This window comes from Aquarana catesbeiana, linkage group LG06, assembly GCF_042186555.1.
Source record: "Aquarana catesbeiana isolate 2022-GZ linkage group LG06, ASM4218655v1, whole genome shotgun sequence".
NCBI classification, from domain to species: domain Eukaryota; kingdom Metazoa; phylum Chordata; class Amphibia; order Anura; family Ranidae; genus Aquarana; species Aquarana catesbeiana.
In genome coordinates this window covers 79,006,183-79,033,392 of record NC_133329.1, presented here as the reverse complement: position 1 = coordinate 79,033,392, position 27,210 = coordinate 79,006,183, and the positions used below count along the sequence as shown (strand labels likewise).

The 27,210-nt window shown below is 44.7% G+C and overlaps 1 protein-coding gene across 1 annotated transcript in view; it reads left to right on the top strand.

Moving 5' to 3' along the window:
* Window positions 1-27,210, top strand: part of WDR90 (WD repeat domain 90) — a 62,574-nt gene that overhangs the window by 21,614 nt on the left and 13,750 nt on the right. Inside the window, exons 17-30 of the mRNA XM_073636287.1 lie at window positions 46-176; window positions 1,748-1,864; window positions 2,329-2,564; window positions 3,139-3,278; window positions 3,364-3,494; window positions 4,118-4,248; window positions 6,734-6,895; window positions 13,863-13,991; window positions 20,409-20,542; window positions 21,567-21,643; window positions 21,734-21,862; window positions 23,579-23,761; window positions 25,547-25,623; window positions 25,769-25,871. Of these exons, the coding sequence (XP_073492388.1) occupies window positions 46-176; window positions 1,748-1,864; window positions 2,329-2,564; window positions 3,139-3,278; window positions 3,364-3,494; window positions 4,118-4,248; window positions 6,734-6,895; window positions 13,863-13,991; window positions 20,409-20,542; window positions 21,567-21,643; window positions 21,734-21,862; window positions 23,579-23,761; window positions 25,547-25,623; window positions 25,769-25,871 (1,880 nt within the window). The remainder of the gene's footprint in view (window positions 1-45; window positions 177-1,747; window positions 1,865-2,328; window positions 2,565-3,138; window positions 3,279-3,363; window positions 3,495-4,117; window positions 4,249-6,733; window positions 6,896-13,862; window positions 13,992-20,408; window positions 20,543-21,566; window positions 21,644-21,733; window positions 21,863-23,578; window positions 23,762-25,546; window positions 25,624-25,768; window positions 25,872-27,210) is intronic.

The window sequence follows — 27,210 nt, the reverse complement described above, 5'->3', positions numbered from 1 at the left end:
ATGTAAGCTGTTATTGCTCCAAATTCTTCTCCTGTGTCTTCTCAGCTATGTGTGCAGCCGCAGTGGCCACATCATGGAAATAGACTACAAGAACATGGTTTTGTGTAATGTGCGACGTCTACAGCCAACTCAAGTCAAACACGGCGAGAGGCGGGAGAAGCAGACCTTCAACACTGGTTAGTTCACCGTGATGTTTTAACAAGGCAGCATAGTGTAGGGTGGAAAGATATTTTGTCCAGGTTTAGACTCCTACATACTGCTGTCATTTTTGTAATGAGTCTCTCCAGCATTTCCCCGCCACTGGTTTCTCTATCTACTTCCGCCATCGTTAACTTGGTTTTTAAAGTCTAAACATTTTTTTTACCTTAATGCATTCTGCTCCAATACTGTCTCCAGGGCCAGCACCACTCCCGTCGCAGTGGAAGCTTATGGCAGCAAAGCCATAGGCTCCTGCTGCTGTCAGCAGCTGTAGCATTGGGAACATGTTGGATGTTCCATCCTTGAAACGGGTGGAACATATTCCCGGAGGTGGAGCTGAACTCGAACTGAAGGTTTTGTATGGTATAAGGAAAATTTAGAGGTGTTGTTTGTTCCTAAGCAGTAAAAATTTACTTTTTTTTTTTTTTTTTTTTTTTTTTTTTTTTTCCCCCTCTTGGGTGGTGGTGGTGGGGATGCAGTGCACTTCCTTGTATGTCAGTGTGCCTGGGCACTCCTGCTCTGTAGCCTCATAGCTGTATATCTGCAGTGTGAGATCTAAGACACTGCCACTTCTGACTGCTAGTCTCAGGGGGTTTAAATGAGATTGGTAATATCAACACAGTGTTGCTTACTGTTCTTGCTGGAGGCTCTAACACATGGGTGCTCACCCTGTGGCCCTCCAGCTGTTGCAGAACTACAAGTCCCAAAGGCAGACAGACATAATGGGACTTGTAGTTCTGCAACAGCTGGAGGGCCACAGGTTGAGCACTCCTGCTCTAACATGAGGAAGCCAAAGCCCTGCCTCTAATAAGATTGCTGCCTCCAACCCAGAGACACCATGGAGAACAAGGCATAGTTGGTAAAGAAAAGGGAAAGATGAGCTTTATGGAGACCACAGGCAATACTTTATTACTAGCCCTTTTGCCCTGTCTGGGATTGATATGACTTTGCATACTATGACAAAGTCTAATGCCCCGTACACACGGTCGGATTTTCCGACGGAAAATGTGTGATAGGACCTTGTTGTCGGAAATTCCGACCGTGTGTAGGCTCCATCACACATTTTCCATCGGATTTTCCGACACACAAAGTTTGAGAGCAGGCTATAAAATTTTCCGACAACAAAATCCGTTGTCGTAAATTCCGATCGTGTGTACACAAATCCAACGCACAAAGTGCCACGCATGCTCAGAATAAATAAAGAGATGAAAGCTATTGGCTACTGCCCCGTTTATAGTCCCGACGCACGTGTTTTATGTCACTGCATTCAGAACGATCGGATTTTCCGACAACTTTGTGTGACCGTGTGTATGCAAGACAAGTTTGAGCCAACATCCGTCGGAAAAAATCCTAGGATTTTGTTGTCGGAATGTCCGATCAATGTCCGACCGTGTGTACGGGGCATAAGTCTGCATAAGGTTGTCATACCGTGGCATACTGGAAGCAGATCCTGAGATTCTTGGATCATATTATCTAATTTCCTTAAATGCAGTGATAATGTTATTCATATTTTATGTCTGTCTGTAATACTTCATTTATGTTCTTGAAGGTCCCGGCATTGCCATAAACAGCCTCTCGATTTCTTCCACCTACTGTGCAACTGGATCTGAAGATGGATACTTGCGTCTGTGGCCCTTAGACTTTTCAGGGGTTTTCCTAGAGGCGGGTGAGTTGTTTTAACAGATGTCTGGATTAAAGGGCCCCTATGGATGTCCATGAATAAATATATGCATATGACTCAGCAAAAAAAATGATGGTAGTGGGAAATCTGCCTGTCTCTGAGCCTGCCATGATTTAGCCATATTGTGAACACACACTAACTGCTTCCCTCACATTTTTCTGAGAAAGGGAAAACTGTGATATGATGGTATGCATTTCTGACCATCGGAAGTGCTTATTATCAAAATCTAGTAATCTGTGTGCTGATCTGGTGTGTTTCCCACCTGGTCTCTGCATGCTGAGCTTGTCTGAGCCCCCCTGGTCTCTGCGTGCTGATCTGGTTTTGAGTTTCTCTGGTCTCTGCGTACTTGACTGTTCTGAGCCTACCTGCTCTCTGTGATCATCTTTATACTAAACTAGTCTGAGCCTGCCTGGTTTCTGCATGCTTATCTGTGTTGGTTCTTCTTTTAGAACATGAGGGTCCTGTAAGCTGTGTAACTATCAGTCCAGAGGGTCTCCGTGTATTGTCCTGCACTAGAAGCGGTGAGCTTGGGGTCCTGGATGTTCCCACCCGTGGATACCAAACTTTAATGAGATCTCACACAGACTCCCTTTTGGCCTTCTCTACCCACCCAACTAACGGCCAGGTTGCCACCGTGTCCACTGACAACACCATACGAATCTGGGACATGTCTTCTCTGCAACAGGTGAGATGATGGCATCCTGACAAGTTCTCTCATACACATAATACATATTTTGTGTGACAGTGCAGTAAGCTATTTTGAGACTTAAAGGGTCAGTCCGCTCCAAATGGATTTTTTAGTTCTTGGTGGATTCTGCTGGACAGCATCACCTCTCTATCACTTGTAGATTCCAGCACTGGAATATCCACCTGGATCTTCAAGGTCTGTCCTGCTGCAGCCAAGTAATTTAATTTTTTCTCCATAATGTAAAATGGAGGGCGGAGTTGGGAACTTGGGTAAAGAGATCTTGTCTTGTGTGATTAGGGTAGCAGAGGGGAGGGGGGAGTGCTGCGTTTTCATGGACGGGGCAGTCTGCGGGCTTGGTAAATCCGCCTGTATTCCCCAGTGATCAAAGTGATAGAAGAAGCTAATGTTTCACCCCACTACCATCCCCATAAAGCTTAGCTGTTTGCTTTTAGAAGCATAAATATCTATCCAATGTCTCTCTGTCTTGTCTGGTAATTAATAGATTGCATGGAAGAAAATTTTTCGCTGCTATTGTGTATGCATTACCAAGTTTACCCTTATTTTTTTTCAGCTGTATGACTTCACAGCCAGCGAGGAGACTCCATGCACTGTAACATTTCACCCCATCCAGCAGGCCCTGGCCTGTGGCTTCAGCACCGGAGTTGTGAGATATTTCGATGTCACAACAACAAGTCTGCAGGCAGAACACAAGTAAGCTTGTCTTTGATTTATATTCAGTTTTCTTGATCAGGCAGATTGTGTGAGTCTGAGTGATTATTTTCTCTCCTACTAACAGGCAGCACCGCAGTCCTATCACAGGTCTCCTCTTCTCCCCAGATGGGGGCCTTATGTACAGTGCCTGCTCTCTGGGATCCTTGGCCTATTACAGCATTGGACACAAGGAGCAGCATGTCCTGCGTGTGCTCGGTAAGTGAGGGAAAATCCCCTGTAAACCACACAGGGTGCAGACACTTTGTAATTAGACTTCCCATTGTTCCTCCTTGTGTGTTTTTTTTGTTCCTTTTACCTAGAGGCATAGCTTTAGTGGACAGATCCCTTGGTCATGTCATATTATAGGTGCTCCTGGCTCTTGACCCCCTTATTTAGCCCCCAGGAGTCTGCGGTCTGGCTTTCAACATTCTCAGACATGAGACTATATGCTGAGTGAAATGCTGTAACTGAGAACTAGAAATGCGCACCTGTGCACACTCGGACAATCGGAGGTTAATTTACTAAAACTGGAGAGTGCAAAATCTGGTGCAACTGTACATGGTAACCAATCAACTTCGAACTTCAGCTTTTTCAATTAAGCTTTGACAAAAAAAAAAATAATTGGAAGCTGATTGGTTTCTGTTCAGAGCTGCACCAGATTTTGCACTCTCCATTTTTAGTAAATCAACTCCGCAGTGTCTGCTATAACTTTGGCTATAGCTCCTCCACAAACCATGGATCAGTTCTGCCTATTACTTCACTATTCCCCATGTCTGCTTTTATGCTTCTATGTCTTCTCATGTGTAAATTTGCGCTACTATATATAATCTTCTATTTAGGTAATGTGGTGTGCAAGAACTCTGAGCGAGGCCCGCAGGCATTGTGTCTGAGCAAGGATGGACGTCTGTTGGCCTTTGTTGGACCTACAGAGTACACTGTCACAATCATGGATGCCAGGTCACTAGACGAGGTAATTAAGTCATCTTGGGCAGAAAGCAAACATTTCCCTCCTTGGCCTTTGCAGCATGCAGAGGGCAGGTATTAAAAAAAGTATCAATGCTTTCCTTCAAGCTGCCACACTCTTGGTAAGCCATTCCCAACTCATCCGTGACTGTTTTGTCAACTGTCTGTCTGTATACAGGCAGTGGTGTGGTGCAGGAGGGAGATGATTGGGCAGTCTTCTGTCAGGCTGTCCTAAGCCGGCCATAGATGGATTGAAATTCGGCCTGTTCAGCAGCAATATCTATGGGCAGGCTTGTTGTACTGAAGTCATTTGATTAACTTCAGTACAACCAAGCCTGTCATGTTGTGTGTTTTTTTTTTTTTTTTTTTTCTCCATTTGATCACTGCTAGTGGCTGTAGCCAACGGCAGTGATCAATGTATTCAGATGGCGGGGAAACTTCCCACTGTCAGAATACTATTGTGCAGTGGGAGGAATTCCCCCATCAACAATTGAGCAACTTTCTTTCCTTCAACCCATGGTTGAAGGAAAGAAAATTGAATAATGTATGGTCTGCCTTACAGTGATTAATTGTTGTTACAGGCCTCATGACCACAAAAGAACGCTGCTTCTCAAATGCATGTCTGTTTTAGCACAAGGAAAAGTGAAAGCTTTGTTGATTTGTTAATGGATATAGGGCTATTAGAATGATTGCACTTTTGTCAGCACCCTGTGCATATCATGTGGGGCTTTAAACTGAATACTAAGATCCTAACATGTAAGTGTACACTTCTCCATGATTAAGCTCCGAGGGCGGCACGAAACATGTTGGAGTTGTGGTCTGGATGAATTGAGCTGAGGCTGCTTTTTCCTGCTAATTGCTGGGGCTGGGTGATGTGTGCGATGGCCGGGCTATCGCTTCTTATTTTTGCAGTGTACACTAAAGAATAGTGTTACCCTTGCTTGGTTTTCTAAGCTCCCCTTGTAACTGTTTTATTACCCTTGGATCTGCTATTTTCCCACTTCCAGTAAGAGGGTGGCAGCACTGTTCATTCTGCAGGGAAATCACGCAGTGCCTCTGTCGCACCCATAAACTCTCTGTTTCCTACTTTTTGTAACGATAATTTTACAAATACTTCAATAAGCTCAGATTACAAACAATGTGTATGTCAGTACAAAAACATTTTTTCTAGTTTTGGATTGGCTGGGGAAGGACAAGAAGGTTCACCAAACAGAAGCGAGACCAAATCTGTGACAAGGACACTGCCAAATAAAAATCTGACAAGGGTTCTAGCCTTCCCCTACTCTACTAAAATAAAAATATTTTTATATCTATTAGGGTTGTGCCGATACCGAGCAATTGCAGGAGTACTTGTGCAAATGCTCCGATGCTTGATCCGATACATGGGCAGTCAGGGATGAGCGGTGGGGGGAGTTACAAGCACCGATCTCCCTGTATAGATTTCAATATAGCAGCTGAAAGCCGCGGGGGGGGGGAGAAGCGACTGTCAGCTGCTTTATTGAAATCTATACAGGGAGATCGGTGCTTGTAACTTCCCCCCCACCGCACTGATCACCCCTGACTGTCCTCCTCTGATCCCCCTCTGTCCCAGATCTGTCAGGATGGAGAGCGGAGGAAGGAGCCAGTAAATGTCATTTACTGGCCCCTTTCTTTCTGAATGCACAGTGATCACTGACTGTCCATTCATAATTAAGCATCGTAAACTGTGTTTATGAATAAACAGGAGCCTCTGTTTTCTGTCCATTTCATCTTCAGTGCAGCTAAGGCTGCAGAGAAAGGGACTGGGGTATCTGTGTTCTCAGTCCCGTGCCCTGTCTCAAAAGGGGCGATATCAGGGGTCTGTTTAGACCCCTGATATCTCACCAAAGCTACCCCCAACAGGGCTGAAAAAAAGAAAAAATTGTAATAAATATTTAAAAGGTAAAACTGTAAAAAAAAACAAAAAAAAAAAAAAACAAAACACACTGACACTGTCCACTCCCTACGCCCCAAAAAAAAGCATTGTAAGAAAAAAAAAAAAATACTGACACACTACACTGTCACATGACATTTAAAAAGTATCGGTGTTGGCGAGCACTTGGTCTTAAAAAAAAAAAAGTGGTATCGGTGCAAGCCTAATATTTATCTGTATTATTGTTGGAAAGCTCCCAATAGCAGTAATGGGAAAATATATATATATATATTTTTTTTAATTGCCCAGAGTTCTCCTTTTTAAGAACACTGGTTGCAAAAGAAGAATAAAAATGATGAGATTGAATTCCATTATAGAACACACATTGCCATTTTAAAGTGATTATTGATGGTACCGTAAATTGTAGGCCTTATAGGCTGAAACGCGTCAACTGTTCTTATTTGCGTTTGGTCACTGTGGCTTGTCAATAAATATTATACTTCTTAAGAGCAATCACTGAAGTGCGGATTATCTTTTCCTCATTTACCGTAAATTGTTGTCTCTCCCTCTCCCCTTATAAACTCATACCTGTACTTTACAGCTCCTGCGTGTAGATGTGAGTATACTGGATCTGGACAGCACAAAGCTAGATTGTGCAATGAGCCTGGCCTTCACCTCTCGACGTCCATATCACTTGCTTGTGTCCACCTCTGGGGACAAGATTCTGTGGCTGGACTCCAAGACTGGCCGTTTCATCAAGGAGGTGAGAATGTTAGTCATTCAGAAACAAAAACTGTTCAGTCCAAATGTAACAGGTACACATTTTGCTATTCTATATAAAAAGTGTATTAAAAGGAACCTGTCACCTTGCCCATTCAGGAATGTCCTAGGTTCTCCTAAAAAAAAAAAAAAAAAAAAAAAAAAAAAATGCTCTTCCTACCACTGATGCTCTCCTTTGCTCTGGGCTCCTCACTGTTCTGTTTGCCTGTCAGAGCTCTTGGAAATGCACAATACTTAGGGTATGGGAGAGGATGTGATTTTCCCTTTCTTTCAGGAAACTGTGCTTGGTGCCTTTTTAGTAGCCAATCACCAGGCCCGTCGTGTGGACGAGGTGAGATGGTCCATGTTGGAGCTTGCATAGGGATTAGACTCAGGTAGGGAAGAAGGGCAGTGAGGAGCATTTGGATAGTGAGCATTTTAAATACACATATTTTAGAATTAATACATAACTGAATTTATTGGTGTATTTTTATATCTGCCTTGAGATTAGATTTAAAGTGGATTTGAACTTAAACGATCAAGATCTGCTGTCTCATAGGGAGCACCTAGAAATGTAAATTTCTTTCTCGAACATCACGGGACACAGAGCCACAGTAATTACTGATGGGTTATATAGGTATCACTAGGTGATTGGACACTGGTCACACCCTAATCAGGAAGTTCAACCCCCTATATAATCCCTCCCCTTGCAGGGATACCTCAGTTTTTACGCCAGTGTCTTAGGTGATGGACGTGTAAAGATGTCCTGTGCTGAGCTCCAAAGGGAATATCCTAAGATCCTATACTGGGGCAAGCCAGGCAGACCGGATCCATTTAAAGTGTCCTTTCTAGGCCGAATTGGATGGTACCCGGGCCTCGTGTCCGAAGAAACGAGGTTTTACCTGTAATGCTTCTCTTTTTAGAGAGCTGGCCCCCCAAATATTAGAAAATGGTTTTCTAGCCTAATTTCTAGCCGGGTGCTTTACGGGCCCAGAACTGCAGGATCTCCCTATTCGTAGGGGGCCCCAGTCTCCGTTTTTTCAAACGGAGCCCACCGTGAGAGGTGAAGATTGGGTCTGTGTAAACTGAACCCTGCGGCTGGATAAGGTAAGAGGAGATTCCACTGAATTTTCTAATTCTAGTAGGTTTCTCCTTTAAGGTAAATGCATGCTATGCCTATTGTGACCACTGGGGGCTGCCAAGAGCACAAACCTTGTCATGCTGGATTGTCTCTCAGTGTTCATGCTGCACATGTGTTTCACAGCGTCTCAGGCCGGCTCACGGTAGGATGGATGGGGGGATTTCTCATGTTTGAATGTTCCCCCCAGGCTAGAGAGAGGCCACAGGGGTCTAGAAAGCGGTTATACCGATCAGGCACCGCTGCCTCGGCCGCCATTTCCGACCATTGCCGTTTTTTAGGCAGGTCTTCACTACCAGCTTCTCTCCCTCCTCCCCCTCCCCCAGCCTTCCTCCATAGTATTTCAGAAGAGTCGGCCAGTGCGGGAAGCGCTCGTTTTTTTCAAAACTCGAGGGGGGGGACGTCAGCACAGGTGCTTAGACTCCCACTCAGGCCAGCTGCAGGCTATTAAAGGCACTCTGTACAGGTGCACACAGCCTTTGGAGAGACACAGAGCTGACAATCGCATGTAAGGTGGGACACAGGCATTCTCCTAGGCAGCATTTACTGAAGTAACACCAGATTGAGCATTGGATAGCAAGGCTTTTAGCCAGACTACATCGCTCAGCAGGCAGTGTTCATTTGTATACCTCACACCTTGTTGCTTTGCACTATGGGTAGAAGAGGTTCAAGCACCCCAGGAACCAGAGACACTAGGGGATCTCGTTCAGGTTCTGAGGGCCCCTGTCAGCAGCATCCTCCCCCCCTGAAGGGCCAGGGACAGGTAGCCAGGGAGAGCCGTTGGGGTCAGGGGCTACACCTGCTTCTGGCACTTCAGCCCCTGTATATATATTACACACACAAGAGGTTTTTTCCTCAACCATTAATGGTCTAGAGGAAAGATTAATGGCCGTGATTACGTCTTCACTCAGTAGAAGAAAACGCACTAGGCCTTCCTCTGTTCCCCAAGACCCTCAGGAAGAAGAGTTCTGGGATAAAGGAGATGAATCCCTTTCAGAGGATCGGGATGGGACGGATGATTCCTCTTCGGAGGAATCAGGTGGAGAGGGGCCCTCTGCGACTTCCCAAGAGGAGAAAGTCAGTGCAGATCCTTACTGGATTGGTCCGCTCCACATTTAAGTTGCCCCTACCTGAAACTGCTAAAGAATCCTCTTCTGCTTTGGGGTCACCGAAACCTTTCCAAGCAGCACATGCTTTTCCTGTTCATAAATTACTTGAAAAGCTCCTTTATTCTGAGTGAAAGCACCCAGATAAGCGATTTCTTCCGCCGAAAAAGTTTTCAGCACTTTATCCTATAGAAGAAAAATGTATTAAGATGTGGGGAATGCCGGCCATTGATGCGGCCATTCCCTCTGTAAATAGTAGTCTGACTTGTCCTGTAGACAATGCTCAGGGATCCTGTGGATAAAAAGATGGAATCCTTATTAAAGGATGTTTTTTCCTGAGCAGGATCAGTGGCCCAACCTGCAGTAGCAGCGATTGGAGTCTGTCAATACTTAAGAGACCATGTTAAGCAGGTCATCAAAGTATTACCTGAACAACAGGCCCAGGGGTTTGCTAACCTTCCAGCGGCCTTATGTTAGGTTGTTGACGCCATCAGAGATTCTATCATGCAAACCTCTCGTCTTTCACTTGGGTTGGTGCATATACGTAGAATCTTATGGTTGAAAAATTGGTCAGCCGAAGCACCCCTTTTCGTGGTGCAAGGTTGTTTGGAGAAGACTTGGATAACTATATCAAGAGAATCTCCTGTGGGAAAAGCACTCTCTTACCTGTTAAGAAGAAGAGTAAGCGTCCCTCTTTCAAACGGACACTCTCCCCAGCGCCAGGGGCTTCAGCCTCCGGGCAGTTACGACGGCCTCCTCCGTCTGGGGCTACAAACAAGAGTCAACCCCAGGGACAAAAGAAGTCCTGGGGGAAGAAGTCTTCTAGACAAGACACTAACGCCTCTTCATGAAGGGGCGCCCCCGCTCGCTCGAGTGAGGGGAAGACTGCTACAGTTCTCAGAGCTCTGGCAGGAGGACTTCCAGGACAGATGGGTAATCTCCACGGTAACCTTAGGGTACAAGCTGGAGTTCCAAGAATTTCCCTCTCCTCGTTTCCTCAGATCAAGTGTTCCCAGAGACCCAGAGAAGAAGCAGTCCCTCCTTCTAGTGTTAGAGCGTCTTTTGTCGCAGGAGGTCATCAGGGTGGTTCCCACAAAAGATCAAGGATTGGGTTTCTATTCCAACCTTTTTACGGTCCAAAAACCAAATGGGAATGTCAGACCCATTCTGGATTTAAGACATCTGAATCGATTCTTAAGGATTCAGTCCTTCCGCAGGGAATCAATTCGGACAATAGTCTCCGTCCTGCAGGGAGGAGAATTATTGGCATCGATTAATATCAGAGATGCATATCTACATGTGCCCATTTTTCCTACTCATTAGAAGTTTCTGCGCTTTGAAGTAGGAGGGCGCCATTTCCAGTTAGTGGCTCTGCCCTTCGGGATAGCCACTGCACCTCGAGTGTTCACAAGGATCGTGGCTCCTCCTCTGGCCAGATTAAAGGCTCAGGGTATGACTGTCATAGCATACCTAGACGACCTGCTCTTGATAGACCGGTCGGTAGCTTCCTTGAATGGGAACTTGAGGACCACGGTCAAGTATCTGGAACATCTAGGTTGGATCCTCAACCCAGGAAAATCTTTCCTAAACCCAGTAAGAAGACTGGAGTATTTAGGTCTGATCATAGATACAAGCCAGGAGAAAGTATTTCTACCTCAGGCAAAGATATCTGCTTTAAGGGAGCTGATTCTGACAGTCAGGATCTTCTGTCCGCCTTTGTATGAGGCTGCTAGGAAAGATGGGGTCTTCATTCGAAGCAGTTTCCTATGCTCAGTTCCATTCAAGACTACTTCAACACAGTATTCTGTCGGCCTGGAACAAGAAGGTTCAGGCATTAGACTTTCCGATGCACCTGTCGCATGCGGTGTGTCAGAGCCTCAATTGGTGGCTCATATCCGAAAACCTGCAGAAGGGGAAATCCTTTCTACCGGTTACCTGGACGGTGGTAACAACAGATGCCAGTCTTTCAGGTTGGGAAGCAGTTCTGGAACAGTCTGCGGTTCAGGGGCTATGGTCTGAGACCGAGAGGACCCTAACCATCAACATTCTGGAGATCCGTGCGGTATATCTAGCCCTAAAAGCCTGGACTATCAGGCTACAGGGTTGGCCGGTCAGGATCCAGTCCGACAATGCCACAGCAGTGGCTTATGTCAATCATTAGGGAGGCACCCGGAGACGAGCTGCTCAAAAGAAAGTGAACCAGATCTTAGCCTGGGCAGAGATGCAGGTGCCATGCATATCGGCAGTTTTTTCATTCCAGGGATAGAGAACTGGCAGGCGGACTATCGCCAGCAGTTACTCCCAGGGGAATGGTCTCTGCTTCCCGACGTCTTTTGGGCCATATGCCAAAGATGGGGGGTCCCAGATGCAGATCTCTTTGCATCCCGATGCAACAAAAAGATAGACAGATTTGTGGCAAGGACGAGGGATCCTCTTGCATGCGGGACGGATGCGTTGGTGATTCCGTGGCATCGGTTCTCACTGATTTATGCATTTCCACCTATTCTGCTACTGCCACGACTCCTTCACAGGATCAGGCTGGAAAGGAAGTCGGTACTTCTGGTGGCCCCTGCTTGGCCCAGAAGGACTTGGTATGCAGAAATAGTAAGGATGACGGTTGGGTTCCCCGTGGACACTACCGGTACACCCAGACCTAGGTCCAGTGTTCCATCCTGCCTTACAAATGCTAAATTTGACGGTTTGGCTATTGAGACCCACGTTCTGAAGAATCGTGGACTTTCAGGTCCTGTGGTATCTACCTTGATCAATGCAAGGAAGCCAGCTTCCAGGATGATTTATCAGAGAATCTGGAAAGCTTATATATCCTGGTGTGAATCCAGGGGTTGGCATCCCAGAAAATATGTGATTTTCTACAATTGGGATTAGAGATGAAGCTGGCCTTGAGTACCATCAAGGGCCAGGTCTCGGCCTTATCAGTATTATTTCAACGGCCACTTGCTTCGCATTCTTTGGCCCGAAACTTAATCCTCCGGTTAAGATGCCCCTAAACCCCTGGGATTTGAACTTGGTTCTGTCTGTGTTACAGAAACAGCCTTTTGAACCAATAGGTCAGATTCCTTTGGTCTTGCTGACAAGGAAGTTAATTTTTCTGGTAGCCATCTCTTCTGCTAGAAGAGTATCAGAATTAGCAGCTCTTTCCTGTAAAGAGCCTTATTTGATTGTTCACAAGGATAGAGTGGTACTGCGCCCTCATCCTAGTTTTTTACCGAAGGTGGTTTCAGATTTTCATCTAAACCAAGACATTGTTCTGCCTTCCTTTTTTCCAGATCCCTGTTCTACGGAAGGGGGATCACTACATTCTTTGGATGTAGTAAGAGCAGTCAAGGCCTGTCTGGAAGCAACTGCTCAGATTCGCAAAACGGATGTTTTGTTTGTGCTGCCAGAAGGTCTCAGTAGAGGACAAGTAGCATCAAAAGCTACCATTTCTAAGTGGATTCGACAATTGATCATTCAAGCTTACGGTTTGAAACAGAAGATTACTCCGTTTCAGATCAGGGCACATTCCACAAGGGCTATTGGTGCTTCTTGGGCAGTGCATCACCAGGCCTCTATGGCTCAAATCTGCAAGACCGCAACCTGGTCTTCAGTTCATACATTCACCAGATTTTATCAGGTGGATGTGAGAAGCCATGAGGATATCGCCTTTGGGCCTAGTGTGCTGCAGGCAGCGGTACGAGGTCCTCAGGTCTGATTGCACCCTACTTGGTTGTGGTTCCCCTCCCCTCAGGTAGCATTGCTCTGGGACATCCCATCAGTAATTACTGTGGCTCTGTGTCCCGTGATGTTCGAGAAAGAAAGTAGGATTTTTTAAAACAGCTTACCTGTAAAATCCTTTTCTTTCGATGGACATCACGGGACACAAAGGTCCCGCCCCTCTTCTAATACACTATATTGCTTGGCTACAAAACTGAGGTATCCCTGCAAGGGGAGGGATTATATAGGGGGTTGAACTTCCTGATTAGGGTGTGACCAGTGTCCAATCACCTAGTGATACCTATATAACCCATCAGTAATTACTGAGGCTCTGTGTCCCGTGATGTCCATCGAAAGAAAAGGATTTTACAGGTAAGCTGTTTTAAAAAATCCTATTTTTGCCCTGGCAGAACCTTGAAAAATCAGCTTTTTTTTTTTTTTTTTTTTTGTCTTGTCTTCTGAAAAATAACAGGGCACTTCCTGACATGTGACTTTGCTTAGGCACTCGTGAGAGATCTAAGGCACTGCTGCTTCTGACTGCTAGTCTCAGGAGATTTGGAGTGAGATTTGGTGATGTCACTACTGTGCTGCTCACTGTTCTCCTTTCTGGTGTGGAAGCTGTACCTGAGTACTCACAGTGCAAGGATCTCCTTGCTTTTGCTTAATTTATTCAGTGGATCTGTGCTTGCTCCACCCTCCTTCTAATCTCCCACTAGTGATCAGATCACCAGTCATCAAGGGAACCTTGAAATGAGGAAGCAAAGCCCTGCTACTCTACCAGTATTGCTGGTGAGAAATGGGGAAAATTTCGGCTGCAGTATGACTACAGGCAATCCTGGTAAATATCCCATTCCCCATCTGCTTGTGTTTTTTTTTTTTTTTTTTTTTTAAGCATAGCTTCCACAGTACAGGTCCTCTTCTTTTTTTTTTTTTTAAAGTTTATTTGGTATAACCGGAAAAGCGCTGTAGAATTTTTCAGTCTTATAACCATGAATATATTTTACTTTGTTCAGGTTTCACAAGCGCACAAGCAGTACTGCTCCACACTGGCACTGAGTGAGAATGATAAGTACCTGCTGACAGCAGGAGATAGAATCATCAAAGTGTGGGACCATGGGTCACCTGGAACCTCCCGCCCACAGGTAACATCCATACTTATATTGGTATTGATTTACTGTATTGCCTTTTACAGTTTGTTATTCATTTATTAGTACCGTATTTATCGGCATATAACACGCACTTTTTTCCCCTGAAAATCAGGGGAAAATCGTGGGTGCGTGTTATAGGCCGATCCCCCCCCCAATTGTGTGTGTGATCGGAGCGATCGCGGCAATTGCCGCGATCGCCGCCGACCTACACAGCCGTGTGGAAATTCAAATACGGCGCCGAGACTGCAGGGACTCGGCGGAGCGGAGCTACACATAGCCGAGAGTCCTCGGGTTTTCTCGGCGCCGCTTAGAGTCCCGCCCATAGGGCGGGACTCTAAGCGACGCCGAGAAAACCCGAGGACTCTCCGCTATGTGTATTAGCGCTCCGCCGAGTCCCTGCAGTCTCGGCGCCATATTTAAATTTACACAGGGCTGTGTATGACGGCAGGGATCGCGGCGATCCCACAAAGCTGCACGGGGGGGCAAGGCTGCACGGGGGCAAGGCTGCACGGGGGCAAAGCTGCACTGGAGAAAAGCTGCACTGACAAGGCTGCACTGACAAGGCTGCACTGGGGCAAAGCTGCACTGACAAGGCTGCAATGGACATTGGGGCAAGGCTGCACTGACAATTCTGCACTGGGGCAAGGCTGCACTGACAAGGCTGCACTGGACACTGGGCAAGGCTGCACTGACACTGACAAGGCTGCAGATGGACACTGGGCAAGGCTGCACTGACACTGACAAGGCTGCAGATGGACACCGATAACGCTGCATTGATGGGCATTTTAATGTAAGTTTTTCTTCCTTAAACTTTACTCCTAAAAGTTTTTTTCCTTAAAATTTCCTCCTTAACTTGGGTGCGTGTTATACGCCGATAAATACGGTAAATCAATTGCTGTTTCTCTCTAGTACCCTTTTTTTGTTTTTTTGCACCCCCCCCGTTCTTTTTTTTTTTTTTGTCTATTTACACTCCAGCAGATGTTCTTATTGTCAATGCTCAAGCATACAGCACTGAGCTTTTAACTAAGCAGGACAGAATCCAATGCAAGTCCAGATCCGTCCCAGTGTTGCAGCAACATACCTCTACAGAACAGAAGACATTTAACTTATGCTTTCTCATTATTTTATGTTATCATTTTCACATTAGGGGTGTGTTTAAAAAAAAAAATTCTGCATGAAGAGCGCGTTTAGTTGTCAAAAGCCTTGCATTGTGATGTGTTATTTTTATACCGTATCAAAAGGCTGCTTTTCCTGTTCTCCTCAATTGGCACCACTGCAAAACTGTTATTGGCTCCCTGAATCTATGGGCTTTTTGCCCATTCATGGTCTTCTAATAGCCTATCCCCAGCAAACTAAACTTGCTCATCTATGCTTCCTTGCTGCCTTTTGTCTTCTGTTTGCGCCCCCCCCCCCCCCCCCCCCCGTTGTTCTAAGAGCTTCCAGGTATGGGGGTGCAGGTGACCCTACTAAGTGTGACAGTGCAGCCAATCGTTTGACCCACACCCTGTCCTGTGGAGAAGAACCTTGAGATCATTTACACAGGTAAGCTCTGACACTATCTAATAGCGGAGCTTACTTAAGCAGGTCATACAGGGTGCAAATTTCTCCCTTGCGAAAGACATTCACTCAATTCCCCCATCCACATAGACCGTGTTGATGCAGGAATGCCTCCTGCGGAGTCCTTGTCTTCTACCGGGGGTGGGGGGAGACAGTGATTATTGCTAGCGGCTATACCAGCTGCTAGCGATAATCACAAGTAAAATCCGGCAGACTGGTTGTATCAAAGTTGATCAGTCGATCAACTTGGTTCATTCAGCCTGCCCATACACTGTTCAAATCCATCTATGTCCGGCATTGCAGTTGGCTCCTGCAGCAGTAAGGCAGCGAGGGAACATGGATCAGTGAGTATATCTTGAGGGAGAGGTGGGCAGGGCAGTGGCTATATGGAGGTAATGTCATTCTTCCATGAGTTGGCAGGTGACCGTGCCGCTTTAGAGAACAAAAACCTGTTCAATATTCTTTGTGATTTGACTATTACTGTCAGCAAAGCTGAAAAAAAGTTGTGCAGTATATTATCTTTTACTGAAATTCATCTGATGTGTGCAGTAATGCTTCTAATAAATTGAATAAAGTAATGAACCACAAGGAGAAAAAATATATTAAATCCTCCAAATTGTTGCCAACATCCCAAATTCTATTTATAGAAGGAACCCTCCCAAAATTCTAAAAAATTGAAAACAAAATGTAAATGCATGGTGATGAAAATATCTCATGTATTAAGCTTCACATGTGCGCGAACACAGACATCGCACGTGATTCGCACCCGCACTGCGGGGCCGATCACATGCAATGTCTGTGTAAATGCGAATTCGGCCATGCAGGGACCCCCCCCACTGAAATTGGATCGCATGGGTGAGATATGTGATCCGATTCCTGTGCGAGTTCAAAGTCCGCACTGTGATCTGTGAACCGATCTGGGGGTGTCATTAACCTTGTATTGACACCCGCAGCGGCCAGTGTGCACTGCCTGTGGGAGTGATAAAATGCAGGAACCAGCGCTGGTTCCTTCATCGCACAAGTGTGAACCTAGGCTTAATGTTGCATAAGGATGTGTTCAAAGCCAGTTCTTCCAAACTGCATACAATCTGTTTTTTCTCTGGTATATAGCAGCCCAGCTATTATTTTATACAACTGGTCACACAGGTGTTAAGTTCTCCCAAATTTGTATGACAGTGAGAGGCATGAGGTTTCTACATAAATTTATTTTTTTTTTACAGAAATGGTAGTTTATTTTCTAGAAAAACACGGGTATTTTGTGTGGTCAGTTTATATGCACATACTGCTATAAAGATTTTGTTAATGTGCAACTGAGCCCACAGCAATAGATAAGCGGTCTGATAGACATTGTACTAACAACCTCCATTTTTATAGCCTGTATATGACTTGAACTAGAGGTTTTTTTTTTTAAGTGGTTGTAAAGGCTAAAGTTTCTTTATCTTAATGCATTCTCTGCATTAAGGTAAAAAAAGCTTTTAGGTGCAGCTCCCCCACCTAAATAATTTCCTAAGAATTACTGTGTCAATGTTTTATATCTTTTTCAAAAAAAGAGTTAAACTTTCCTAAGCCCAATCTCGGTGCTGCTCCTTCTCCCTCCTCATTGGGCTCAGTGAGAGGCTTGGGAGCCATTGGGCCCCTGCTGCTGTCAATGAAATGCAGTGACCACTGTGTGTGGCAATAGAAGTACACAGTGTAGCTCAAGATTAAGCCTGCACAAGTAACCCCCTAGAACAGGGGTCTCAAACTGGCGGCCCTCCAGCTGTTGCGGAACTGCAAGTCCCATCATGCCTTTGCCTGTGGGAGTCATGCTTGTAACTGTCAGCCTTGCAATGCCTCATGGGGCTTGTAGTTCTGCAACAGCTGGAGGGCTGCCAGTTTGAGTACCCCCCTCCCCAGCAAGCCGCTTTCTAGGGCAGGTGGTCTCAAAGGCAGGAGGAGCTAGGACAGTGATAGCGAACCTTGGCACCCAAGATCCTTTGGAACTACATTTCCCATGATGCTCAACTACACTGCAAAGTGCATGAGCATCATGGGAAATGTAGTTCCAAAACATCTGGGGCGCCAAGGTTTGCCATCACTGAGCTAGGAGCATTGGAGGGGGACCCCAGAAGAGGAGGATCAGGTCTGCTCTGTGCAAAACTATTGGACAGGTAAGTATTACATGTTTGTTATTTAAGAGAAAAAAACAAATAAACCTTTTAATATCACTTTAAGGCTGCTATATACTGTTCGGAATTTCTGCTGCCTAAACTCAAGCCATGGATTCCCCTGTCAGTACCACCTGGCTTAACAAAGGTCAATTGTAAAATCGATTTTTGTTGGGTGGACAGTGACCATCCATGTCAGAAAAAATATTAGCGCAACACATGTTTTCAGTATCAATCAAGAAAAACGTTCATATATATCAGAACCTTTAAATAAGAATGTGTTGGAAAAAATACCTTCATAAATCCAGTAAAGACCATCAGAAAAAAACGTGCTTTTTGTGCAAAAAGTTCATTTATACTTTTTATCAACAAGAATCCATATTTCAGTGTGGTTAGCAAAAATCTTCACACCAAAAAGTGTACACTCAACTCAAGCTGCTTACCAGCTGATCTTACCCCAAGATGGGGGTCTGGCTGCACTTTATCCCAGTATCCCCATGGGATGGATGGATATCAGGAGCCAAATTTCCAGGATGGGTTACCGTACAACCAGGATGTTCAACAGTGTCAAGAGTAAAACTCACCCAAGCTCTACCACTATATAGTATAGTTGGTGTGTAGAGTAGTCGGTGCTCTGGCTAATTAAGCTCACAAAAGATCTATAGAAAGTACAGCTTGGCAACTCGACAGCTTCTCCATAGAAAATATTTAAGCATTACAGCAATAACATTATCCAAAAATTCTGACTTGTTTAGGCCTTAAGCAAAAGCTGAAGGCCCAAGGACGAAACGCGTCAGATTTTTGGATGATGTTATTGCTGTAATGCTTAAATAAATATTTTCTATGGAGAAGCTGTCGAGTTGCCGGCCTGTACTTTCTATGTTCAACAGTGTGGCTCAGCAAAAGGGAGAGACAAAGGAGGAACTTTTGTGTAGTAATTTAAAAATCGAGGCTTTTTAACCCCTTCCCGCCGACCGAACGCACATATGCGTCCTCGGCTTTCCGGGGTTATACCGGGATGATGCCCGCAGCTGCAGGCATCATCCCGGTACCGTTGTTTTCAGCGGGCGATCGGCTACCCGAGTATAACAACCGATGCGGCTAAAAGCCGCTCGGCTGTTATACCGGAGGAGCGGGAGGGGACATCCCCCCCCCTCCCGCCGCTGTTACCAGGCCTCCCGTGCGATCGGGAGGCCCGGTGTCCACTCGGGAATCTCCGGCGGCTGGGGGCGGGCTGGAACGAAGCTGTGAGCGGCTTCGTTCCAGCCTTCTAATTGTAAACGCGGAAGCGACGTCATGACGTCACTTCCCGTTTACTCGGCTGCCAATGGCGCCGAATTTAAAAAAGTACACAGTATTCAGAATCGCCGTTTTCGGCGATCTGAATACTTTGAAGTGTAAAGGAGGGATGGGGGGTCTTTTAGACCCCCCATCCCTCAATAAAGAGTACCTGTCACCACCTATTACTGTCACAAGGGATGTTTACATTGCTTGTGACAGCAATAAAAGTAAAAAAAAAAAAAAAAAATGTTAAACACAATTTATAAAAGTACAAAAATAAATAAAATAAATAAATAAAAAAAAAAAAAAATTTTTTTTAAAGCGCCCCCGTCCCCGCGAGCTCGCGCAGCGAAGAAAACGCATACGGAAGTCGCGGCCGCATATGTAAACGGTGTTCAAACCACACATGTGAGGTATCGCCGCGATCGTCAGAGCGAGAGCAATAATTCTAGCCCTAGACCTCCTCTGTAGCTCAAACCTGGTAACCGTAAAAATTTTTTAAAACATCGCCTATGGAAATTCATAGGCACCGTAGTTTGTCGCCATTCCACGAGTGCGTGCAATTATAAAGGGTGACATGTTTGGTATCTATTTACTCGGCGTAACATCATCTTTCACATTATACAAAAAAATTGGGGTAACTTTACTGTTTGGATTTTTTAAAATTCATGAAAGTGTCACTTTTCCAAAAATTTGCGTTTAAAACACCGCTGCACAAATACCGTGTGATAAAAAATATTGCAACAATCGCCATTTTATTCTATAGACTCTCTTCTAAAAAAATATATATAATGTTTGGGGGTTCTAAGTAATTTTCTAGCAAAAAATACGGATTTTAACTTGTAAACACCAAATTTCAAAAATAGGCTTAGTCATGAAAGGGTTAATAAAGGTTTAAAAATACTTACAAGGAAGCAGGAGTAAATCGCATATAAAACAATCAATCGCATGCAGACACCCCACCAGGTGTAATAAAGTCACCGCTGTAGCTCCTCCCTGTGTCAGAACACAATAGCCAACACGGGAGATTTGTCCATCAGCCTGCAGACTGAACCAAAGACATCTATGCATGTATAGCCAGCTTTAGATCCCGTGCTCTCAGCAATCAGCACTCATTAACAGGCCAGGTAAGACCCACCCCCTGCCCTTCTCTGCAACACAGATTTGTGTGAGAACAGTCATGATAAAGGGGTGTGGCTGATACTTGGCTCTGCCAGCACAGAGCTCTGCAGTGTGAGTTCAGGAAACGGCATTGTCAGTGATATTAAAAAAAAGTATTTAAAGGCGTTTCTAAGCAAACCTCATTCAGGACTATGAAGAGGTAAAAAGATGTGAGACTTCAGTGGGGCTTTAAATATAATTTTAATTTTGTTTTTTTAGGCATTGTATCACTACATTTATTGGATTGTATGCAATTTCCTTTCAGGTGTTTATCGGTCACTCGGAACCAGTACAACAGGTGGACTTCTCTCCTGACCAGCAGACAGTCATCTCTGCCGGAGATGCAATATTTATCTGGGATTTCGAGGCGGCTCCAGATCCTGACGCCCCAGATCTTTGGTATATTTAAAATTTTATCTGTTCATTTTTTTTTCATTTTCATTTGAGAGTTCAGTGACTATTGGCTATATACATTCTAGGCGCATCTAAGCTAGAGCTGTGCATAGCTTGTTTTCTTTACAAAGCAGACACAGCCTGAGTAGAAGAGCCTGTCCCCAGTTAGCATGCTGCAGAGAAGAACTCCTCTCTATGTGGAAGAATCGCTCTGCAAAGGTCTGATACTCTCCTTGCTGAGTTGGAACTGGGGCTCTCCAATCAGCAGAGAGCATGTGCTTTAATAATTGCAAAGCTAAAGCTCTGATTCAACAGGGGAAATGTTGGAACTCTACAGAGAGGCCACTGCTTCCACAGAGAGCAAGAATCCTTCTCTACAGCATGCCGACATTTGACAGCTTTTCTACTCAGGCTGTGGCTCCTTATTGAAGAAGATCTGTTAGCCCTTTTGCAACTTTTTTGCTTTGATGCAACTGGACTGTATTGAGCTTGTTTTAAACAAAATTATTTTTGATCTTTAAACTTGTCTGATTTTCACTTACATTGCAATGAATGACACTTATTGTAACTAGGTTTAAACATACAGGGCGTAATAATGAGGGAACGGCTGACTCCTACTGTTTCTCTGTATGACTTCCCTCTAGGCCAGTGGTTCTCAACTCCAGTCCTCAGGACCCACCAACAGGCCAGGTTTGCAAGATAACTGAAATATATCACAGGTGATCTCCTTTGCTGCTCAGTGATTGCAGTATTCTAGTTTGCAATTCCCCAAGGTAATACTTAAAATCTGGCCTGTTGGTGGGCCCGAGGACTGGAGTTGAGAACCACTGCTTTAGGCCTATACCCTTGTGATCTCAGATGATCCTCTTGGTATTCAGGCCCTTAGAGGTCTACCTTCTGTTTTTGAACTCAAAAATTGTGTATGTTTGTGGTTGTGGGGTTTTTTTTTTTTTTGCTCTAATTTTAGATGTGTTGCACTCCCTTACATAATTATATGGAAAATGCCACAAATATATCTTCTTATCCTCAGCTCTGCTCCATGTCTGCCTTCTCTCCATCAGTCAGGCCCAGCTAGCAATCTACCTAGGACTCTCCATTCCAGCTCTGGTTAGTGGACCATACATTAAGACATTTATAGTCAGTGTTTTTTTATTTATTTATTTACTGAAAAGAAAATAAACCTCTGTGGAATTCCAGATTTGACAGAACAGAGAAGAGATTCCACATACATTTCCAGTGGGATGCCACGTGATAGGGCACCTCGGCCCTGTATTTCCTCGCCTCCTCGTCTGAACATCAGCCCGGTGCAACGAGTGGAGACTGCAGGTCAGGAGACCTAAAATCTTTTTTTCAAAGAGGACCTGTCCCTTTTTGAATCTTTATCTTCTTAATTAACCAGTGTGATAAAAGTTGTGAAATTTGACTTGCCAGAAATTGATTATTTTTAAGCCTACTTTGTTCAATAGAAATATATGGCCAAATCTTGGTTCAGGGTCCAGTCTATGCTCATCAATTCATCCACCCTGCGTGGCTTTGTTTAGTCTGCTTTTTACAGTTTCTCAGCCTTTCTAGGAAAGCCACCTTCTCCCCGCTACAAACTGTACATGAAAAGCAATAACGGTTTTAGGATTCTTAGCTTTGCAAACATTTGAAAGTGGTTGTAAACCTCAGACATGAAATATGAACAAAGCAACCTGTAGATGGCAGGCAGGTGACTGGTAGATCGCTGTCTGGGCTTGCAGACCCGCTTTCCAGAGCATCAAACCAAATGCAATGTAGAGGGACTACTTGTAAAGTTGGAGCACTAGGGAGCAAGAGCCGCATAAGCCGATGCCCCCTCTGTAGTGCTGGCTCCTGTCCCATGCAGAGTGATACCAACTGCACTCCACCTCTTATCTTGGCTAGCGGTCTCCAGAGTGGTGCCAGCAGCAGGAAAGAAGAGATTTTCAGGTCAGTGTGAGGCAATACACTGGGCATAATAGTATAGGTCTGCTTTCACACTGTTTATCCCCACCACAGGTGCAGGGCAGTGTACCTGCAGCTTTTCTACGAGTTTGCTGCGATTAGCCATAGACTTTTATTCTATCCTGCAGGTTTGGTGCACTTTCTGAAAGCGCACCAAAATTCCTGAATGTAAGTGGGAGCTTCCAGCAGGCAGCCTGTAATTGACAGCCTCAGCTCTGTTCCTGTTTGCTGTGTCTCTTCCCTCCAATCAGCTCAGTGCTCTCCTCACTGTGTAATTTCAGCTCTACACCCCCTTTTTATTTCTGACCATTCAAACAAGCTTTATAAATTTTGTACCCTAAACAGATGTAGAAATGAGATGAAATAAACAGGTACAACATATGTAGGATGATTTTGTTTCATCTCTGTGTATCACCTGAGGCCAGTCACTTCACTGGGTATATGGAAGGGTTTACAACCACTTTCATTTTTACAGAAGATGTCTATCTTGAGTCTGAATGAAACCTTGAAATGAGTAATCTGATAGTTCAATAATCACCACCACCTATGAAGTGCCCATTCACCTTCCAAGCTAGGCACAAATTGTCACTGGAATTTCCACATACATGTAACGATCTGATTGACTCCAAAGTGTGGTATTTCAAAGTGGAATTTCTTGCCAAGAGAACTTGTTGCTTCTCCGCTCATCTTTTGGTAAAGAAAACTTTTTACTTCTCCATAGATGTTGACTCTCAAATAAAAGTGTAAATAACATTGCTCAATATTGTTTAAACAACTGTGCTCAGTGAAACTGAAAATGAATACACTCATATATGCACAAATGTATCAAGCATATCGTAACAGTCAGGCTCGTTAGCTTACTCCTCCTCACTACACCTCCCGTGCAACTGAACACTGGAGAGACATCATTGGCTCCTCCCGACGCGTTGAGTCACAGGTCACGTGACTTTTTCAAGGGTTGGTTGCAGCTGATGTCATCTAGTAATCTTTTTGTAATTTTTATTTTATCAGTTCTTTTAATTATATCAGCGCTTTAGTATTTATATTATATTTCATCATTTGTATGTCTTCTTTCAGGCCTCCTCTCAGAATCAGATGATGGGGATGTGGAGCTCGGCAAAGTACTGCATGAACAATCAAACGTAGAAGAGGTTGAGATCCAGGATCCGAAGGAGAGCGATGGGCAATCTTCACTGATCATCATAGAGAGCCATCCCAACCGCACCAAGCTGGCCAGAACTGCTGGAAGCATTGCAGAAGGTTAAGGAGACTGTCAACTTCTTTTTCTAGGCTTAAATAATCTTCTACAGTCTCTCTTTGATTGAACTGTACAGCTATAGAACATAAGCTAGATATAACTTTATTGCTGTTCGATTCAACAGCACCCAGCCTTGGGGTTTTATATAAAATGTCAAAAGTTTTATAGCTTGGAGGTTACGCGTGTTTGTGAAGTGCAGTTTTATAGTGGTTGTAAACCAGAATAGTATGGCAGGTAGAAGGACAGAGATAAAGGGAAAGCGATAGCCGAACACCACAACGGAATCAAAGCCTTTAAAATCCTTTTAGTTGTCACTGTGCCAGACAAAAAGACAGGAACATTGTTAGCGTGTTTCACACGGACAATTCGTGATTACTCATAATCATGGCTATAAGCACAAATTGTCCACGTGAAACACGTCAACAGCGTACCTGTCTTTTTGTCTGGCACAGTGACAGGATTTTAAACGCTTTGATTCCGTTGTGGTGTGCGGCCATTCTTTTCGCTTTATCTACATATTGATGATGGTGAGCAGCTCATTACTTGCCTGAGCGGTGTGTATACTATGTTGGGTAGAAGAACAGCCTGTCATCTGTAATCCCCCGCTCTCTCCTGATTAAAAAAAAAAACATCCAGACGCTATGAAAAAAAAATGGTGGGACCGCACCAGTTTTTTTTCTGTGATGGCCTCTGTAATGAGACACATGCCTGAGCCTGTGTTAAGGGGGGTGTGCCTCCTGCTACACTGTACTGTGACTGTGAGGTCCCAGCCAGGTTTACATTCACTTTCCTCTCCTCTCAGGAGATCCAGGTACAAAGCTCACTGAGTCAGAGAGACATGGGGGGGGCGCCATCCATCAGAGGGAGATAGACACATGAGAGAGGGAGAGCGAGACACATGAGAGAGGGAGAGCGAGACACATGAGAGAGGGAGAGCGAGCGCCACATGAGAGAGGGAGAGCGAGCGCCACATGAGAGAGGGAGAGCGAGCGCCACATGAGAGAGGGAGAGCGAGCGCCACATGAGAGAGGGGGAGCGAGCGCCACATGAGAGAGGGGGAGCGAGCGCCACATGAGAGAGGGGGAGCGAGCGCCACATGAGAGAGGGAGCGAGAGCCACATGAGAGAGGGGGAGCGAGCGCCACATGAGAGAGGGAGCGAGAGCCACAGAGGGGTACACACAATGTGAATTAGGTTATAACAACATTATCTACTAAACTCTGCAAAAGAATGGTGTTTTTGGCTTTACAACCACTATACTAAAAATCCAATGCATTTCAGGGGTTCAGAAAGACCACCTTCATCAGGATTTGGGAAGAAAAAATATATGGGACTTATTAATAGTGAAAAGATCCCAAAGGGGAGTTTTAAGGGTCTGTGGCTGTAAAAATACTGCATAAAGTGCACCTGTGCTTTGCCCATACAGGGTAGAGTAACGGGTACCTTTTTAATGCTTTAATTCCCTTCTTTTTAATGTGGAGGTGGGGAGTGAGTCCCATGCCATGTGTAAGCTCCAAGTCACCAAGAGGGCTTCCTCTCTTTTTTTCTCTGCCATGGCGAAATAGAGCAGAGGGGCTGATGGTGAAGGGAAGGGAAGTATAAGCAGCAGCATGGGCTGACAGAAGTGAGCTTTGCATGGTCAAAGCACAGGTACACTTTAGGTCTTATTCACACATGCCGGTAATGAACACACAAACTAATTACATATATTGCTATTGTTACAAAAGGGACATTCAAAATAATTGCAGAAGGACATTTCAGTTGACAAGTCTGCTTTTTTGTTGACAGATGTAAGGCAGAAGCTACCACGTCCCGATACCTACTCTCATTTCAACCCTCGATACAAGACCTCAAGCCTGGCCAAGGTATAAAGCTCCAGTCTGAAGTTTTTAGTCTGTCTAAACGAGGGCTTCTAAAAAAAAAAAAAAAAAAAAAAAAAAAAAGTTCAATAATGTGATATAAAGATAAAATGTCTGTGTGGCTCTCAAGTGACAAATGTGTTTTGTGCAGGGATTGAGCCATCCTCCAGATGGCCAGGAGATGTTGGCCCTCAAAGCTGTCATTGGATATAATGGCAATGGTAGAGGGAACATAGCTTGGAGCCCTGATACAGGTATATCTTAATGTTTTCACACGTTTTGTCTTTAAATTTGTCTGCCCTTTAACCCTTTCGCTGCCAGAACCCCTTTCGCATTTTTTTTTGCACACATTTTTAAAAAATCATTTTAGGCCTGAAGATTACATAAAACCCCCAAAACATGATATATTTTCTAAAGGCATACACCCTAGAGAATAAAATAGTGGTAGTTCCAGTTTTTTATGTTACACAATATTACCACAATGGCCTAGGAAATGCTAAATTTCAGTAAGAAATAGACTAAAGTTAATTTTAGGACATGCAAACACAATAAATTACCCAATCATTTGGTAAAATATAAAAGATGAGGTTGCACCGAGTGAATAGATTCCCAACATGTCAAATTTGCATGTGCCCATGAAATGGCAACAAATGTAAACCTATATTTTCTATAGGCGACACTTTAAAAGCCCCCTATAGGTCATTAGTTTAGCGTTTAAGGTCTGGTGTTAGAATTATTACTCTCACTCCTGCATGTTCAACGATATGCAACATGTATCATAATCAACTTTTTATGCGTAGACACCACCGACGCATGCATGCACATTCATATGTGAGCATGGGAGGGCCTCAAAAAAAATTTGGGGGGGGGGGGGGGAATTTATGTGCTTCGTGTTCGCTCCTTCTCTTTATTTTTTTTTTTTCCTTTTCATAACATAGGGGATAAAAAGTCCCCTATGTGATGATCTTTTGGTGACAGGTTCTGTTTAATGAGACATCTGGGTTTTTCCCCTGTGCTCCATTGCATTACATTCTTTTCGAGCCATACTGGCCAGGGAAACTGAGAGGGGGACTCAAAAGTGACGTCAAACATGTTGCTTCCGGGTCAGCAAACAGAAGGGGAGGAGAGCGGACGTGTGTGCCCTCAGCTCCCCCCTACCCGGCAACACTCTCTATGTTGGTCCCAGGCCCGCAGATGGGCAAGTGGAGCTGCATGGCGGGGGTGCAGTCAGTCTGCTTGCCAGATTTACACACAACCAGCCACCGGGAGTATGTGTAAACCCCCCCACTGTCAGGTCCGTACGATGTATCTGGGATCATGACGCCAGAAACTAATATTTCACTGTTTGGTAGAGGCTGGAGAGTTACACCACCTAAGGAGCTCTTCTCTTTCTTGTTTGTAAATTGTATGTGGCAGAAAATAGCTCATTGATCTGCCAAAACTCTAGCGAGCTCTTAACTTCCTCTGGTGAGCTGACAACACCGACCCTGCTGCTCTGAAATCTCAAGGAGTGTTGTCAGCCCTGCCTAACACTTTCTGTCTGTGTGGAAGCAGTGGTCTGTCTCTAGATTTCCAACATTCCCTCTACCGAGT